Source organism: Engraulis encrasicolus, chromosome 5 (assembly GCF_034702125.1).
Source record: "Engraulis encrasicolus isolate BLACKSEA-1 chromosome 5, IST_EnEncr_1.0, whole genome shotgun sequence".
NCBI lineage: Eukaryota > Metazoa > Chordata > Actinopteri > Clupeiformes > Engraulidae > Engraulis > Engraulis encrasicolus.
Window position 1 is genome coordinate 17,168,965 of NC_085861.1, and position 19,258 is coordinate 17,188,222.

Consider the following 19,258-nt stretch of genomic DNA (forward strand, 5'->3'; position numbering starts at 1 on the left):
TACTTTGTAAACATTCATAAAAAGATCAAATTTGCCAATAGGCAGCCCAGTTTCAATGAGCAGCATAGCAGTACAGTACAATAGCAGTACATTTTTTGACCATTTCCTGCACAGTGTCCCTTTAAACTTCGACTGCACTCTCCAATAACTGAGGTACTAACTGGTTAGGAGCCTGTCTTTAAGACCCTAGTAGTTGGCCTTGCGGCTGCCCGTTCACAAACATTGACATACATGTCACCCCACAGGACGCAATTTGTGTTACGAAATTGAACTTGTAGTTAATATTGCTGTCTTGAGTTGTTTTCACATTCACATATCTTAATATAAAGTTAATATTTATGCAATCATGACAAATGCTTCATAATTCAAAATGTTGTTGGTTAATTTATATATATATATATACTATATTCCAGGTTTCATTAATGTTACAGTCACACCGCAGGATATTTGATATATAGGCTATATATAAACCTTTACATAAATCTTAACAAAAATGTTTCTTCTCATCTAAGACTAATATGAAACATAATGTACTACATCTTCTTTCATTGACATTTGTTTTTTAAAGGAAAAATAACAGTTTCGTAGGCTTTTAACCAATGTTACGAAAAAACAAGGCGTCACATCAACCACCCACATATACTATGACTGTCAGAATCGTCACAAAAGGACATAACTGAAAATGCACAATAATACCTATTTCTAATATATGTTATATGTATGTCTTCTGTTGCCCAGTCTTGCACTTTATATATGTCCGTATGTGTTGTATAGGTACTCCAGGTGTAATGTATGTGTACTGTCTATGTCTAATTGTCCCCTGTCCACACCTAAAGTCTATGTCTATGTCTGCATGGGAAAGTAAGAAATGTAATTTCAACTCTTTGTTTGACCAGCGCATGTCAAACAAAAAACTGACAATAAATCAGACTTGACTTGACTTGGTATACCACTGTCAGAACTTCATATCTGTCATGAGCTGCAAAACACTTAGTAAAACACCTTTATTACAGAACATTATTACATGTATTTACATTTACACCAGTAACAGTGTTTATTGATCAATCATTGATAAATCAATGCCAAATTACCAGTCCGGGCCTGGTTCTGTGCTAGGTATCAGCAAAGATTCTCTATTCTAATATTCTGCATATAGATCATCTCTGGTATCAGTTGGTCTGGCTGAGTTGATAGCTGAGCTGAGTTATCTGAGCCTACAGTTCTACATTCTTCTACAAGTTCATCAGCTACAATATGCTGGAAAATTATTTTTAAAATAAAAGAGTGTGTTCACAAGATAAATTACATTGTTATGCATAATTTTTTTTTACATTTACGACATTGTTATGCATATATTTTTACATTTACAGCACTAATAGAAGACAGAGTGGATGAGATAATTCTCCTAGAATCTCTGCTAATAGTGTTTATTGCAAAGCAGTTAGCCGTTAGCCGTTAGCTTGCAGCAGCTGTGTTATCTGAGCCTCCAGTTCTCTGGCCTTGCTGGCGTTCTCCCCGTGGCCGTCCGTTCGGGCCACCTGCAGCCCCTTCAGCACCGATTGCAGGGCGTCCGCGTTCCTCACCGAGTTCATCTGGTCCGGATCGTGCTGGATCTCCTGCACCCAGTCCAGGTAGGCCTGCAGCAGGCCCAGGTCGTCCACGAAGTTGCCGATGATCCGCAGACCGGGCCGACGGCGCTCCAGCTCCTGGATTCGCGCACGCCCCGTCACACCGATGTCGTTACCCACAATCCTGAGGAACAGGACAAGGAGTATAAGAGGGATTTAGTGAGAACCACTATCCTCTAATCGGGATATACTGTACTAGTTTCCCTAAGTGATAACTAATTTTTTTTATTTTTTTGAAGTACCTAGTACTTCTACATTCAGGTTGGGTACCCCTACCCCAACCCCCCCAAGTGTGTACTTACACTCTTCCACAGTTTAGGATTGGTGTTTAGTTTAGGTTTAGTTACTATATTAAATATAGGTAGGTCTACATATTATTATGTGCTGGTACTTATAGATACAAGACTCATAAAGGACCTCCTTTGAAAAACATTTAGTTTCACTAGATGGCAGCGTGCAAAAACAAAGGGATACTCCAAGCCCAAACTGAAATCAAGAGACAAACTAACCAGGAAATTCTCCTGCACTTTGGAGCTGTACGGCATAATATAAAACATAACAATGATAAGCTTTGTATTCATTCAGAGCTAGTGTAATAAAACAAGATAAGACGCTTTTAATCGTTACATGATTGATTGTTGCAGACATTGACGTCTAATGTCAGAGTTGTAGCATTTAATGGCTGTCTCTTTAAAGGGACACTCCACCCATTTGCATTAGATCGTGCAACACTCTCTCAATTCCCCCTGAGACAGGAGAAATCTGTATTCACCTCTTCACACTTCCTCCTACAATGATGTAAAAATCGTCATTTTGCATCATTGTAGGAGGAGAGGTACATTTCTGTTGAGACTACAAGCCTTTTTCCCACCCTTTCAAGAGACCTATCACAGATCATTGTGTCATTGCTTTTGAAATCACTGGCATTGAGGCTTCAGTAGGTCATTAGGCGAATACGACTTTGTTGCTGTCGACCAACATTGACGAAGCACGTGAGCAAGAACTTGTTGTCACAATGTGGGTGTTATTAAATACAGCGCATTTAAAGTCGGCCACAAATATGAACGAGGCGATGAGCTCGCACCGGTTTGCTCTACTAACACACCACGTGTGAGGAGTGGGGGGACAGGCAGTGAGGAGGAGCTGAAGTGGGGACCTGCGCAAACTTGTGTAGAGGTGTGAGACAAGACCCATATACAGCTCCAGGCCTTTTTATTAGAATACCATGAAAAAGTTGATTTATTTCCATAATTCCATCAATAATGTTAAACTGTCATGGATTGTAGATTCATGGCCCAGTTGTTTAACTATTCCAATCATTAAATTGTTTATTTTTACATATTTTGGTCTTACAGCTCAAAAAAAAACCATGAATTGGGGAATTCGCATTATTAGAATATTGTAATAAAATCACAATTTTCTTCATCAAAATTTGTTTCACATCAGTGCACATCAAATCAGTAGGCGAGTACATTTAGGGTTTAACCCCAAAAAAATTGATACAAAAGTTTTTTTTATGGATTCTATTACTATTGGACCTGCTAAATGACATACTAAAAATCTAGTAAAATCTGACTTTGGGAAATGAGTTTTTTTCAACATGGCTGCCATAGGCTTATTATAAGGGTCAAGAGACACTCCAGGTGAATAGGCCAAAAAATTTAGCTTGCCGATATCACCATGAAACTTAATCCGGTGATTACTCACATATTTGTGAGAAAAAAATGTATTGCAAGTTTTCTGAAATGGCAATTGGACTATATCTAATTAAATATGCATTAAATTTCAAAATGCAAAACCTCAAAATCTGAAAAAGCCAAGCTCAAAATGACTCTTTTATTTTGTTTCTAGTAAGCCAGAAGATATCTTCAGAAGAGATTATGGACATCTCTTTTTGTTTTGTAGTAAATCTAAAAATCTTTGTGCAGACACACCAGCTAGCATTTTTTTTTCCAAAACATGATTATTTAACATCTCTCTTAGATAAATAATTGAGTTTTATGTGTCTCAAGTTCTTCCAGACATTCTTTGAGTCTGGTGGTATCATTGTTAGCATGTATCAAGGGCAAGGTCAGCTGTCCTCAAATCATAGCCTCTCCACAGAGGTGTCCTAAGGGCTGGTGCTGGGACTCCTATCTGCCATGTACACCACATCACTGGGCCATGTTATCTGTTCTCACAGCTTCTCATACTACTGTTACACCGATGAAGCACAGTTACTTTGTGCCAGATGACTCCATGGTCACACACATTTCCGCTTGCCTCTCTGAACTATCCACAAGTATGAAGGAATGCAACCTTCAGTTGAGCCTCGCCCAAATGCACTGCTGGTGATCCAGCCAAAGATTTAGGTTTCCATGATATCGAGCTCAATATGGATTCTGCTACTGTTGCCTCAAATAAGGCCACAAGAAATCTAGGTGTCATTGTTGATGACCATCTATCATTCTCTGACCACATAGCCTCAGTTTCCCAGTCATGTCCTCTTTCTCATGCCCTAATTGAATACAAGGCCCTGACCCTTGCCTATGACGCTACAACAGGCCCTACTCTGGCTTACCTGAAAGCTATGCTAAAGCCCTATGTCCTTTCAGGACATTGTCTGTCTCACCTTGCCCACGTTTCACCTTGCCCTCTACTTACACATGTAGTGGCTCCTGTCTATTCAGTTCAGCTGCTGAAAGACCCAAAATACCTAGTGACACCATGATTCATCACTGATGATGTGCCCTGACAAACAGCACATGGATATTATCATAGCAGTAGTGTCTTTATCCACCCAAACAGCACTCCAAACAAACAGATCCTGAAAACATGTTAGTTCATGCCAATGTAATTATCATGTAGTAACCTTTATTTTTAAAAACTTTGATCTTGAAAATGACACCTTTCCTGAAGTCAGATTTTCCTAGATTTTTAGTATGTTATTAAGGACACTTAGGGGTAACAAAATCAGTTGAAAAACCTTTTGTATCAATTTTTTTGGGGTTAGGTCTTTTTTTTGCATAGATGTACTCGCCTACAGTTGAACTTTGGTACTTTCTACACAACATGCAATGTTCAATACTTGGTTAGGACTCTCTCTGTCTTAATATTATTATTAATAACGGCCATGATGCGTTTAACATTGAAGTCAATGGCAGAAACAGTGCATGGGAGTAATGGAAGGCCAGATATCCTTGATGCTTTGCCGTCAGCTGTTTTTGTATAGCTGACCTGGTGTCCCACACTTCCCTCTTCAATATACCCGAAGATTTCCATTTTCAATGGGGATTCATTTCTGGTTATTTAGAATTAAACTGGTGAGTTAGCGCCAAAACGTGGCATGGAAATCTACAGGGTATATTGAAGAGTGAAGTGTGGGGTACCAGGTCAACAAACAAGAATAGCTGACAGCAAAGCATCAAGGATATCTGGGCTTCCAACTGCCATGCACTGTTTTTCCATTGACTTCAATGTTAAACGCATCATGGCCATTATGAAGACAGAGAATGTCCTAACCAAGTATTGACCATTGCATGTTATGTAGAAAGTACCAAATTTCAACTGATATAATGTGACCCGAATTTTGATGAAGAAAAATGTGATTTCATAACAATATTCTAATAATGCGAATTCCCCAATTCATGGGTTTTTTGAGCTGGAAGGCCAACGTATATAAAAAGAAAAAAAATAATGATTGGAATAGTTAAAAAACTGGGCCATGAATCTACAATCCATGACAGTTTAACATTATTGATGGAATTATGAAAATAAATCAACTTTTTCATCGTATTCTAACAAAAAGGCCTGGAGCTGTACACACGTGAGTGAGTTGTTGACCAACCAGTTCATGGGCGCATGACCTCGGAGGCAGTCCGCAGACGAGCGTTGAAGGGGATAAGCAACTGCAGAGGTTGCAAGATCTGACAGCAGTCGCATTCATCCCGCGATTGTTTGACACCATGTGACATGTCACCTCGTCAACGTAACATCACCGAAATTTTGAAGTTTGACAGGAAATCTAACCGTCATGCAGCATTTTCATCCATAGTGCATTGCTGTCTACATGCGCATGAATGCGTTGATGACTAATCGAACGCACTTATTGGCAGAGCTGCCTGGGTGTGGCCTGTGGAACTTGAGCATTGCAATGCATTATGGGGATTGTTGTCACAAATCCACAAGCACTAAAAAGTAATTTTCTGCCTTTTCTCAGACAAGAAGGCACCAAATTAGAAATGTATGCTACTATTCTACAAACGTTTGTACTACTAATAAGACCCACTTTCAATACATAGTCATATCTCCACCGTTGGAATGCCCCTTAGCCATTTGAGCCATGGCTAAGGGAAATTAGTGGTTGTCTTACGTAAGAGTTGTGAGGGTGGTGTTCTTGCTGAGGGAGTTGACGATGTTCTCTGTGCCCCTCTCAGTGATGCCTGTGATATCCAGGTACAGCTCCTCTATGGTGGAGTTCTGTTCCAGCGCTGACCACAGCTCCAACACACCATCTGGACCAAGGTTGTTTCCACACATGCTGCAACAGAGAGAGGGAGGGAGAGAGAGAGAGAGAGAGAGAGAGGGAGGGAGAGAGAGAGAGAGAGAGAGAGAGAGATTTTAGGAGAAGAGTGTTTGTGCATCCTGCATCTGATGTTCTGAGTTCTCATGTTAAACTGAGTTTTTCTAAATAACTACAACGTGTCACTAACACCATGTACATTTTTCCACCTGAGGCTAAAACATAATTACATTTAATGATGTCTAAAGATATTATTGACCAAAGGCAATATTAATTTAAAAACAAAACACTTACTAGAGCTTCTTCACCTGACAGTCTTTGGACTTCAAAATGTCGGACTCAAGGACAGCAGCATTCTTGTCCAAGCAGTTGTATCGTAGGCTGAAACACAGTGTTGTAGTAGACAATGTTAGGACATCATGTTTAACCCCAGTCGATATAAATAAAACAAACAGAGGTTTGCAAACTTCTGTCAGTATAGAATTACAAAGCTATGAATTATTGAGAAAAAAGTCATCTGCACTGCACGGTGCATTTGAGTCCATATTTTTTCATCTGTCATCAATAATCAACATATTATGTACGGATGTGACGGAGTGTCATATTTCTAAAACCTTTATCAAATACTTACTAAAGAGATTCGCAACGATGAAGAATTGGTTTCAGACGATTCAGCCCTCTGTTGCCAATGTTCGAGTATCCCAAATTCAGCTCATCCAAGGTGTGAGGTGAAAACTGCAAGACGTAGTGCATGGCGGCACAGTCCACCACACTCAGCTTCATTTTGAACAGGTACAGTCTCTTGATCTCTGGCGCCGCCCTTGTGGTGGCCTCCTGCATGTGCAGCTCCATCAGACAGTGGAGCAAGTTCAGGGCAATCTCGTTGGACATCTTCCTGCCTCTGAACTGCTCCCGGAACCACAGGCCCAGCTGAACAGGAAAGTCCTCCTGACCCTGACCATTACCTTGACCACCCTGAAGAATGGGGTCATGGATAAGCCCTTGAAGCTGTCCCTCCAGTCTTGTGCGAATAACTCCCATGAAGAAGCGTGTGAACATCTGTAGAGACTTCTCAAGCTTTTTGTCTTTATCAGTGTACATGTGGTGGTCGAGCTGTTGATCGTGGCTGATAAGAGGTGGATAGCTGGAAGGACTGGGAAGATCACCAAAGCACCAGAAGTCCAGAGCCTTAAGGATGTCATCTTGATTGGAGAGGTTTGTCGCACAGTACAGGGCAGCAAGGTATTCTTGCACAGTCAGGTGAAAAAAGGAGAACATTTCTGTTTTCTCCTCCTCGATGACCACGAGCACCTGACAGAGGAACGTGCTGTTTATGTCCTGAGGATGAAGTCCAAACTTCTCCAGGTCCTTCTGGTCAAACAGGATGTTTCCCTTGAGGAGATTCTCGTAGGCTAACCTCCCCAGGGCACTCAACTGCCCTTTGGCCAGAGAGAGGACCTCCGATTTGGGCGTGCTGCGGTTGGCTTTGCCCTTCAGAGCGTGGTGTTTTATGGCCGTGAGCAGGTAGCAGCTGTACACCTCACTGACAGTCCTGGGAGGGTCGACCTCCAGGGAACGGCCGTTGGCACCCTCCTCCTGCCCGTTTGCCGAGAAGAACTCGGACAGCGCGGTGCAGATGATGTAGCAGTAGAGTGGGATAAAGGACAGGACAAAGAGGCTGTCGTTCATGGCAATGTAGTTGTAGACCTTCTCGGCGACCTGCGGATCAGAGTAGAACTTGCTGGCGTACTCTTTCACCTGTTTCTCCTCGAAACCCAGAACCACACAGCAACGTTGGAAGAACCTTTTGGGAGCCTCAGCGGAAGGCCTGGTTGTCAGAATGACAGAAGATTCGGGCAAGAGGCTCCCCTTGATCAATGAAACCATCAGCTCTGACACAGGCACCTTAGTGTTAATGCCAATATCCTTGTCCACGGCAGTCCAGTTTAGCTGATGTTTAAACTCATCTAAACCGTCTAGAATGAACAGCAGAGACCCAGACGACTCCAGGAGCTCTGGCAGAACATCTCGCAGGTACTGGAACCTGGTTCCAAGGAGCTCCAGTAGGCTCAGAGGGGCGTCTATCAGGTTCAGCTCTCGGAACCGAAGCCCAAAGACACACGTGAACTCCCTCAGGTTCTTTCCCAGCGCCCATTCATACATCAATCGCTGCACCGCTACACTCTTCCCAATCCCGGCAATCCCTTTGACCTTGATGCGTTTTGGAGGGCGCTTCGAGACTTCCTGTGCTGCAAGCAGGTGTTGAGGGCGGATTTGATGGCAGTGCTGGTGGGCATAGATGCGCGCCCTGCGGGTCATGGCGTTGAAGTATTCGTGCTGGCTGCTCTCCATGGACTCGTCGTCCTCAGTTACGAATAGATCCGTGTAGCGAACCTCGATGTGGGAACGGGAGTTGGAGACATCACCCCCTGCTGCTTCGGAGTAGCATATCATTCGTTCTGTCTGACTCAGAAGGGTGTTTTTGTGAGTGCTGATAGGGACTGCCAAAAAGGAAAGTGGATATGATTAGTTACACTTCAGAAAGATGAGATTAGTTACAACTACTTGGTACAATGCTTTCAGACCAAAACTCGAATAAAAAAAGAAAAAGTCAACATATACTCTTTATTACCTCTTAGATTTGGAGACTTCACAATTCGAAGTGAATGTGTCTTATGATCTGTACAATGACAAGAAACAATATCATTAAATGCTGTTGATAAAACTGATCATGTTAATTTCAGTGAATAAAATAACATGGAAAAACACTAATCATTGTGTCAAAGTGACATTTCTGCAATGCTTTCCTATGAAAAGATATACTCACAAATCTGCAAAAACTGTGAGGAGTGTACTCACTTTCGTGATATACTGTAATCAGTTAGATATAAGAGACATGTGTCGGTGGAGTGTGATTTCCGGAATCCTGATTGCAGTTCGTATAGAAGGTTGTGAGATAAAAGATATTTGTTGACCTGCTCAGATACCAATCTCTCAATTAGTTTTGATATTGTGCACAGAATGGGGATTGGTCTATAGTAGTATCACTTTAGCCAGTTTCAGATCCTTTGGGAAGTGACCATTTTCAATAGACAAGTTAATGATGTTTGTTACACTTGGAGTAATGCTCTCCGCAGCATCTTTCAAGAATCCAGATGGAATATTATCAAGACCTGTAGCTTTATAGCCATCTAACTTTTGAATATCAGGGTCATTGTGTTCTAAAGATGAGATATCAGGAGGAAAAGCACAATAAGCAGCAGAGCAATACTGCCATACAAAGGCAAAGTGCAGTAACTACATATTTTGTCAAACTTTGCAGTAACTACACTATTCAACCTAATACCAATACGTTGATGGCCCTTTTCCCAGTTTCAATGTTGGTGTAATGGCGAATCCAGTAAAAGCCATGAGGCAGGGGGGCAGTAGGTGACCGACGCACATTCCAATATAAGCACGCACGGAGAGGTGAAGTAAAGTTGTTGTTGTTTTATTCACACAGTCCGGTTGACTTTCCAAACATAATCAAACAAAGGCTGTCCAAAGTAAAGTAAATATCAGCACTTTGTCTGTCCAATATATTGTTCTATTTTGTGATCAGAAAAATGTTCCTGCTCACCCTCCTACCTGCCGAACACAAAGTGAGCTTCCTAATTTAAAGTGCTCACACTCGCGCCACAGGCACGTCCAAGGGGTGTGTTCTGTCACGTGACAGGTTGGCTGGTAAGCAGGTACAGGTGTCCTACATCAAAGCAAATGAGACAATAATGCCGTTTCCTACCAAAACTATCACAATTTTAGACTAATAAATGACATTCATAACATTGCAACTATAGACACTTTTTCACCTTCCAAAATAACAAAAAAACTCAAATATGGCTCCTACAGTTGTCATAGTTTCTAATATCCCCTTTGTAGGATCAGAGTAGGCTACCTACCCCCCTTGTCCTGGGTTACAGCAAACTCCTTAGATTTGCCCCTGAACAGCTTTGAAAGAGGGTTTTTCGATTTTCTTTTCTCTGCTGAAAGAACAAAAGGTTAGTTTTTTTTACAGCTGCACTGTGTAGAATGGTGACAAAAGTAGGTATTGCAACTATGCTGCTCATTAAAATTGTGCTGTCTACTGCCAAATTTGATCTTTGCATGAATATTTATTAAATAATGAACTAATACTCACTAGTATGACCAAAGTACAGTAAGTTTTGCAGCTAAAAATGTATATTTCTGGAAATTCAAAATAGTGACAATGAAGAAAATCCCCCTGTTCATGTATGAAAAGTGTAATGTTTCCAGTCATAATGAATACTTTTGATGGTGGTGGTAAATATTCATGAAAAGTAGCATTTGTGAATGGGCAGCATGAATTCTATAAATAATCTAGTAAAAATATTACACAGTGCACCTTTAATACACAGGTTTGAAGGTGTTAATGTTGTTGAAGGCATATCAGCTTGTCACGTAAACTGTGTCAAAGTGCATTGTAGACATTGGCTAGACTTCACAACTTGACCTTCTTTATTGACACACCATTAAACTGCACTATACACTTCAGTAAGATTCAGAGGCGTCGCCAGACCTATTTTACAGGGCCACGTGCCTAAGTATTGATCTGCTGTGCCCCGGTATGACTTTCACCAAAAAAAACAACCTTGCTACCTTGGCATGGTTATTTAAAGATCCAGGAAATAACCCAATATGATTGTATAATTTAGGTATTATTATTCTGCTTTGTATGCTTTTTATTTCGCTATTTGCTGTTTGTTATGTTTTTTAATGAATAACTGGAAAACAAATTGCTTGCGCGCTTCGGGCGGTTGCATTACCTTTTGGTGCCCTATCGTGCCCTTGTGCAGTGTTAGGTCAGCTGACGCCCCTGGTAAGATTTATCCCTTTTGTGCCAGCTTCAAACATAGCAGACAAAGATTAACAGTTTGTTCACCTGACCTTAAGGTAATTTGTATCAAATTACACTTGGGGGAATTCTTTATCAACACATCTCAACCACACCTTCTAATCAACCTGCACAGGTACATCAAAGCCCCATCAATCAACTAGCTCAGGAGCTGATGAAATGAAACAACAATAATGTCCCAAATCTATACATACTCTGTTTGCAGAAACCAGAAATTTATCATGAAATCTTATTCAAATAAATGGTGTTTTGCTTCGAAAACACTGATTGTGTGTTTTGCCGACTATTTTACCACATAGGCCGAAAAACTGCCAAAATCATGGACTATACCCTAAAGACAACTGGTCACCATTTAATAGCAATCAGTGGCTGTACACTTACACAGGGCAAAACACTGATAGGGACCCCTATAACACCTGTCACGGTCAATACTGTTAAATTCACCTTCCACTTTAACAGGAGTAGTTGCTTTTGTGCTTTTACACAGACTACCAAAATGAAGACAAACTCTCACTCGTCATCAAAACGCAACAGGCCACCATAATTGACTAGCCTCGCGAGCCATCCTACCTACTTCCGCCAAAGGATTGACTCCACTACTGTAGTCTGGCCGTGCTTCTCTGTGGAGTGCCTGGAGCAGTAGGATTTTGATCGCAACACCCCCCCAGAAAACAGCCAATAATCGAATAAGCACCCCACGTGGGGGCGAAAGGGGGAGGATGCTCGTGATAATGTCGTACACATCTGCGCCAGAGCCATTGGTCTGCGCTATGTCGTTGTTGAGTAACTGCCAGCAATTGGGTGAGAGGTGTCCAATAATTTCAAACCATAACTGAATGCAAGCTTCCTGCTTCCTACAATTGCTTCAGAGCAAACAAATGCCAGACCATAAATACGAAATGAAATGGTAGTATTATGGGATGGTCAGGACCAGGCTAAAACTTGACACCATGAAACTTTTTCAGAAACGAGGCTGCACCTTGCATAATGTGTGTTGTCATTGTACAAACGCGTTTGTGGCGTGTGCCTTCGAGGTGCAGCGTCTTTTCTGAAAAACTGCACTGAAAATTTGGGTCAGCATCCTCACAGTCGAAATATTGAAGCTTGAGTGAAGCCTGCTCCAAGCTGAACAATAGACACCATGAAACAACAACTCTGCACCATGAAACAATGATGAAATGCCGTCAGCCTCACTTTCCACTTAAACAGGAGCCGTGGCATCTGTGCCTTTACTCAGAACAGCTGGCAGCTGCTGGTGGCCTTGCTCTCTCAGACAGAATATCACATACAGACCACCAAAACCAGGGACACCAGCATACAGACCACCAAAACCAGGGATCCAAACATGCTGCAGACCACCAAAATCAGGCATCCCATCCCAACATACAGACCACCAAAATCAGGCATCCCATCCCAACATACAGACCACCAAAATCAGGGACACCAACATACAGACCACCAAGATCAGGGAGCCCAACATACAAACCACCAAGATCAGGGCAAACCCCAACAAACCCCAGTGTGTTGGGATCCCAACGTACAAAAGGGATCCCAGCACACAGACCGCCAAAGGGATCCTAACATGCAGACCATCAAGATTAGGGATCCAAACATACAGACCATCACATATCCAAATTTAATAGCAATGCCTTCAGCCTCACTCTCCACTGTAACAGGAGCTGTTGTACCTGTGCCTTTACACACACACACCACCACCAAAACCAAACTGGTCAAAAAGACAACCTGGTCACTGGTCATCATACAGCAATGCCTCTTGCGCCCGTACCTTTAATGTGACCAGCTGGCTGCGGCTACTGGCCTCGTTCCCTCACATACTACATACAGACTACCAAAGGGATCCCAACATACAGACCACCAAAATCAGGGATCTCAACATACAGACCACCAAAATCAGGGATCCCAACATACAGACCACCAAGGTCAGGGATCCAAACATTCAGACCATCACATTTCAAATGTAATAGCAATGGCGTCAGCCTCCCCCTCCACTGTAACAGGAGCTGTTGCATCCGTGACTTTACACACACCACCAAAATCAAACTGTCAAAAAGACAACCTTATCACTGGTCACAAAGAGAAAACTGGCCACCATGCTTGGCACCATGAAACAACGCAGTTAGCCTCACCCTCCCCTGCGATAGGAGCCGTTGCGTCCGTGCCTTTACTGCGACCAGCTGGCTGCTGCTGCTTCTGCTGCTGTGGGCAGTTGTGCAGCAACCAGGCCTGCAGCTGTGGACAGTAGTAGTCCTGCACCTTCTCCAGCACCCTGAGGAAGTCCAGGCTGGCAGCCTCGCTCCCGCACACCAGCTCCAGCGTGGCGGCCGTGGCGTTCGCCGGCTGGCGTTCCAGCATGGAGAGGTACTGGGCGCGGGAGAGGACCCCGTCGTCGCACAGCCAGCGCAGCAGGGGGGAAGGGTTGGGGCTCAGCCAGTCCAGGAGGAGGTCGCGGTGAGACCGCAGGAGCAGCTGTGCCGAGGGTGGCGGCGCCATGACTGCAATGCAAACAAAAGAACAAATAAATTGGATGCATTGCACAAATTGATATTGAGAAAAGGTCTCACCATGCATAGGTTTCTTTATTATTACACAGACGCGTTTTGGCGTCGGCTTGATGTCCATGTAAAAATAAAGGACTTTTAACCCATGTTGTGTTCGGGTCATTTTTGACCTGTTTTCAAGTTTAAGTGTTAAAAAAACCACACTTTCCTTTATTGTCCTGGAATGAGGCTTCATCTAATCCTCAGTCACAATCATTTCAACACAAAAAAAATATGTTTTATCATTTTAGTAAATTTTAAAGGTCTAAAAAAAAAAAAGTTACATCTTTGGTGTTCGTGTCAAAATTGACCCGGTATAGATTTTTGGTTGTTGTATGCATTTCTGAAAATAGTCAGGTTCATTACGTTTGGATCTGAACCTTTCGCTGGATTTTTATGGGGATTTGGAAAACTATACATTTTTGAAAAGTATATTGTATAAGCAATCAGAAAAACCATGTTTCCATTTGCACAAATGTCTGCATGGCGGCCATCTTAGATTTTTCAAAATGGCTTCCGAAAAACCATAATTTTGCAATATCTCAGCTTCTGAATGAGCTAAAACATTGATTCAAACTACTAAAACTACATTTTCAGGGTCACTGAATCTACTGGTGGTAGTTTTAATGTTCTCAGACAGTTTGTTACCATGCTAATTTATTTGAACTGGTGATTTACTGTATAGTATCTACAAGTAGATGCATGTCTGTCAAGCCCACCATACAAAACATCCCAGCTAGAATGTGCAAAACAGTTTACGTGTCCAGCATTGTGCTGTATATATCCAGGCTTGCTTGTGCAAAGCTCATACCAGCTACATTGTATCCAGTAAACAGGAGCAGTGCCATGTAGTGAATATATTGAATGTCAACAGGCGTTAAATTTTTGCCTTTTGCCTTCCTTCAGCATGCATGTATTTTCTGTATGATGATCCTGGAAACTGACTGCAAGACACAGTTACAAATCAAGTAATAAATTGGTGTTATTTTAATATTGTTAATGCACATACTGTCATTAACTGGTGTTGGTGATGGTGGTGGAGTGTAACGGTGAGGGTTCTGTTTGCTGTTTGTTCTGGTTATAATCATGGGTGAAGAGCATCAAGGTGAACAAGAGGCATTATCAAGCATTATGAGCTCATTAACTGGAAGCTGTGTGTTTTATGCCAGTCTGACGATGCCAAAAGGTGGTTCTGGTCCAGAATCCAAGATTAGACGCCGATGGACATGTACTGGAAGTAGTTCAAGAGGGGGCCAGTCTGAGTGATGGGAGCTATGTTAAAATCAAAAGACGACTGCAGAACTGCACTAGACAGGCCACAACCTCCCAGTGATGCAGCACCTTCTGCACTGCTTCTAGGCAGGCCAAGAGAAATGTAAATATTGTTTCTGATCTCAAAAAAAAGGGAACTCCACCCACTTGGTCGGACAACAGTCAACCAGTAGCAAACCTAAGGAGGCCGGTCAACCATGCCATTTGGGAAACGTTAATTGTTATGGTTTTGGTCAGACCAAGTCTCGAAAAATGACTGAAAAATGACTGACCCACCTCAGCATCTGATTCTTCTCCACTATCCACAAGATTTCGTACGAGTCCACTCGATAAGAAACCATGCTTCTTCTACCAAAAGGACGATAGTGAACTGCTTTATCAGGTCAAAACTGCAAATGGCAGTAAAACTCTAAAGGCTGCTGTAAAGTCCCAGAATCCCACCCTGAAAACAAGAATGACCACCAGCATCTCAGCAGATGATGCACATTCAATTGCTGTCCAATATCACAAAGATTGCATTCAGTAGAAAGTGGCTGAAAAAGAGAATCCTCACAGTCTTGCCATAACTGAAATCTGTCTGTTCTAAATGACCTAAAGAAGTCAAAAGTCCCTACTATCCAGAAGCATGTGAAGAAGACATGGTTCATGCTGCAATGACAACTGATGAATATGATAACATGAAAGCAATTTACAAAGCAGCACAGGTGACAAGGACAAACACCAAGACAGGCCAGGGAANAGATGCCATACAAGTATCCAGCAACATCAATGATGTCCCAGCTGAATTGTACAGACTAGCAAGGGTGTGTCTCTCTTTCGGCCACTTTCTACTGAATGCAAGTTCAATATTCTCCAAGGCTTCTGAATCAAGCATGTTGACATACATTTTTTCAATGATGTCCATGCTTTGTTTCCACATCAATACGGTTGATCAGCTCAAGCAGACATGTTAACGTCAAGGCTTCTTTGAGAGTTGTATTTCTGTCAGGCCTGAGTCTCGCCGTACATGACACATGTTTTGTCCCACAATCTTTGTGATATCATACATCAATTGCATGTGCATCATCTGCTGAGATGCAGGTGTTCAGTCTAGTTTTGAGTGTGAGATTCTGGGACTGGTCCAAAGCAGCCTTTGGAGATTTTCCGGCATTTGCAGTTCTGACCACATAAAGTAGTTCACCATCTGCCTTTTGGCAGATGGAGCTTTGTTTCTTGACGAGTGGAGTGGAGAAGAATTAGATGTTGAGGGGCCTGGGTCATCCATTTCTGTTCATCCTCTCTTCTTGCCATGCTTCTTGGCTGTGCACTGTCCTGTAGAAATGATGTGCATGTTGGTTGCTTGCATGCTGTATTTGAACCTTGTTGGTTGCACCTGAGTGACAGGAGAGATGCTAGACTGCTTTCTGTGTCCCTGGTGTCTCAGCTGTGCAGTTCTGCAGTCGTCTTTGGATTTAACATGGTCCCAATCACTCAGACTGACCCTCTCTTGAACTACTTCTCGTACATGTCCATTAGTGTCTAATCTTGGATTCTGGACCAGAACCACCGTCTTGGCATCATCAGACTGGCATAGAATACACAGCTTCCAGTTAATGAGCTCATGGGCTTGACATGTCTCTTGTTCACCTCAATGTTCTTCACCCATGAATATAACCAGAACAAACAGCAAACAGAACCCTCACTGTTACACTAAAGCACACTCACCAACACCAGTTAATGACATGCTCATATGTGCATTAATAATATTAATAACACCAATTGATTTGTCACTCTGTCTTGCAGTCAGTTTCCAGTATTATCATACAGAAAATGCATGCATGCTGAAGGATTCCCCCAAATGAAAAAATTGAACACCTGTTGACGCTCAAAACATTCACTATGTGGCACTGCTCCTGTATACCGGATACAATGTAGGTGTGAGATTTGCACAGGCAAGCCTGTAAATGTACAGCAAAATGGTGGACATGTAAACTGTACCAGTTTTGCACATTCAAGCTGGGATGTTTTAAATGGTGGGCCATCTACTCATAAATAAAATGTCTGACAACAATAAAACTAACACCATTAGATTCAGTGACCCTGAAAATGTTGGTTAAGCAGTTAAAATCAATGTTCTAACTTATTCAGAAGCTGAGAAATGACAAAATATAGGTTTTTCGGACGCCATTTTGAAAAATCCAAGATGGCCGCCACCTGTGCAAATGGAAACATTGTTTTTCTGATTGCTTATACTATCTACTTTTCAAAAATTTATAGTTTTCCAAATCCCCATAAAAATCCAGCAAAAATACATAATGAACTTGACTAAAAGCTGTTGGTTGCCCTTTGTCCTCAGTTTGGTGATTCATGGTGAGGAAAATATATTTCTTGCCTTAAACATTTTTTGCCAGCCTTTTCATATTACAAATCCAAGATGGCCGCCAGACAGTCCCATATACTACAATGTGTCATATCTCCGGCTGTGAAAGGAGTACAGACGTATTTCTGGTGTCTACTCATATGTTTTCATGGTCAGGGAATCCATTTCTGCATTATATCACGAGAATTTGTGCACATTTTTTTGCAGAATACATTTTTCCACATTATTTTGTCCAAAAAACGTATCAAAAATCCATAATGGCACCCAAACATGTAGAACTGGTCTTACACTTTCCATAAAGTTGATGTGGCAATGAGATAATGGTCCATGTTCATAGCATAGTGGATTCAGATGAATAATGTTACTTTTTTCATTGAGGTGTTAATTTCCTATATCTTTGCATTAGATTGGTGGAATAGCTGTGACTCTGACAGAATTGTTATTTTGTATATTTACCACACTAAAATCATGTAAATATTGAAAAACACTGAGTCAACATATTTAAACATTCATTTTATGCACTGAAAAACTAATTTTGTTGACATTTGGTCTTTATCCTGCTATAAATCTCTTTGGGTTGGTTTGGACCCGAACACCATAAATGTCACTTTTGATGATATTTTCTAATATTAGAGAAAACTAGTAAAATAAATGTGGGTATTGTTGTACTCCCATATCAGCTGTTATACCTGGACAACATAATCACTAATTGTATCACTTTAGGAAGTATTAATAGTGAATTTATACAGGTTTTGATAGTTTTGGTCATCAAAAACGATTTGCATAATGTAAGATAAAACACCTGTAAAGTCAAAAAGATGAATAAATAAATTAGTTTTTCCATGGATATGAATACATACCAAGTTAGCTATGAGATGAAAAACAATATTTGATGAGAACTAGTGTTTTTAGGCATTTTATGGCTGAGTTTTGCTATCACGGGTCAAAAATGACCCGAACACCACAGGTGTATGCAGCTTTTGAACACAACACAAGGGTTAAACGGTTCTCAGAGTGCCTCTGTCTGGACCTAGTTGACATGTTTGACATCAGGTCTCGATTTCAAAGTAAGATATTTCTTGTCTGACTTTTTTGTCGTCATCATGTTACACACCAGGTCATGTTGGTCTGAGATGCACTTACACTTTGTTTTCAGATAAGGACTACTGCAAGGGATTGAAAGGTGTTTCCGTGTTATGAATTGTACTGGATTAGGTAGGCTTTGCTAAGATAACAAAGCAGGGGTGCATTTCTCAAAAGAGAAGTTGTTCGCTTGTTAGCAACTTAGGTAGTTACCAATGGGAAAATGTATTGAAAACAACAAAGTAGCTAATGTAGTAAACAACTTTGGTTTCGAGAAATGCACCCCAGTCTTTTGTGACATACACTATGATGCATGCACACATGCATATTACATGGAACAGTTATAAGTTACAACTATTAAACAACAAATAGCAAAACTATTGGCTTTTATAAATGTAATTTACATGCATGGGAATTTTGCTCAAAGGTTTTATTGTGTCTTTGTGAACCATTCTGTTTCCCTTGCCCTTTCATCTTTCTTCAATGCTCTGTCCATGCCTTCGTCATTTTTGAACACACACACACCCACATGCACACCCACACAGACAAACACGGCACACACACACACACACACACACACACACACACACACACACACACACACACACACACGGCACGCACCCATGCACACACATGCATGCTCACACAAAATGACAGAGACAAATGAGAGAGAGAGAGAGAGAGAGAGAGAGAGAGAGAGAGAGAGAGAGAGAGAGAGAGAGAGAGAGAGAAAGTGAAGGAGAGTTCAGAGTTGCTTAGTAAAATTTGTATTTACCTTACCTCAAACTCAAACTGTCCTGATAGCGCCTATGCTACCCCAGCAGGTGGGCTGTTAGTCATTCAAAAATGAATAGCAGATACGATAGATTTTTCTTTGACAATGCTCTCTTTGAAAACTACCACCACCACTGATTGCAGAGCGGTGTAGCTCGGCTGAGCTGCTTC

At 41.6% G+C, this 19,258-nt stretch overlaps 1 protein-coding gene across 1 annotated transcript; it reads right to left on the reverse strand.

Annotated features, from left to right (window-relative positions):
* Positions 1-1,107: 1,107 nt before the first annotated feature.
* Positions 1,108-13,552, reverse strand: LOC134448816 (NLR family CARD domain-containing protein 3-like). Its single transcript, XM_063198475.1, has 7 exons — positions 13,189-13,552; positions 10,068-10,151; positions 8,762-8,809; positions 6,761-8,630; positions 6,424-6,510; positions 5,980-6,147; positions 1,108-1,752 (listed from the first exon to the last, which is right to left on the reverse strand). The coding sequence occupies exons 1-7, from the start codon at positions 13,550-13,552 to the stop codon at positions 1,449-1,451; spliced, it is 2,925 nt and encodes a 974-aa protein (XP_063054545.1). The 3' UTR covers positions 1,108-1,448.
* Positions 13,553-19,258: the final 5,706 nt, after the last annotated feature.

Excerpts from the sequence above, each read along its gene's own strand:
- LOC134448816 (XM_063198475.1), bottom strand. The coding sequence starts at position 13,552 with ATGGCGCCGCCACCCTCGGCACAGCTGCTCCTGCGGTCTCACCGCGAC. Across the intron at positions 10,152-13,188 it reads GGCTCCTATCGCAGGGGAGG|CAGAGAAAAGAAAATCGAAA; the intron begins GTGAGGCTAACT and ends TTGTTCTTTCAG. Across the intron at positions 8,631-8,761 it reads GAAGTCTCCAAATCTAAGAG|TCCCTATCAGCACTCACAAA; the intron begins GTAATAAAGAGT and ends CCTTTTTGGCAG.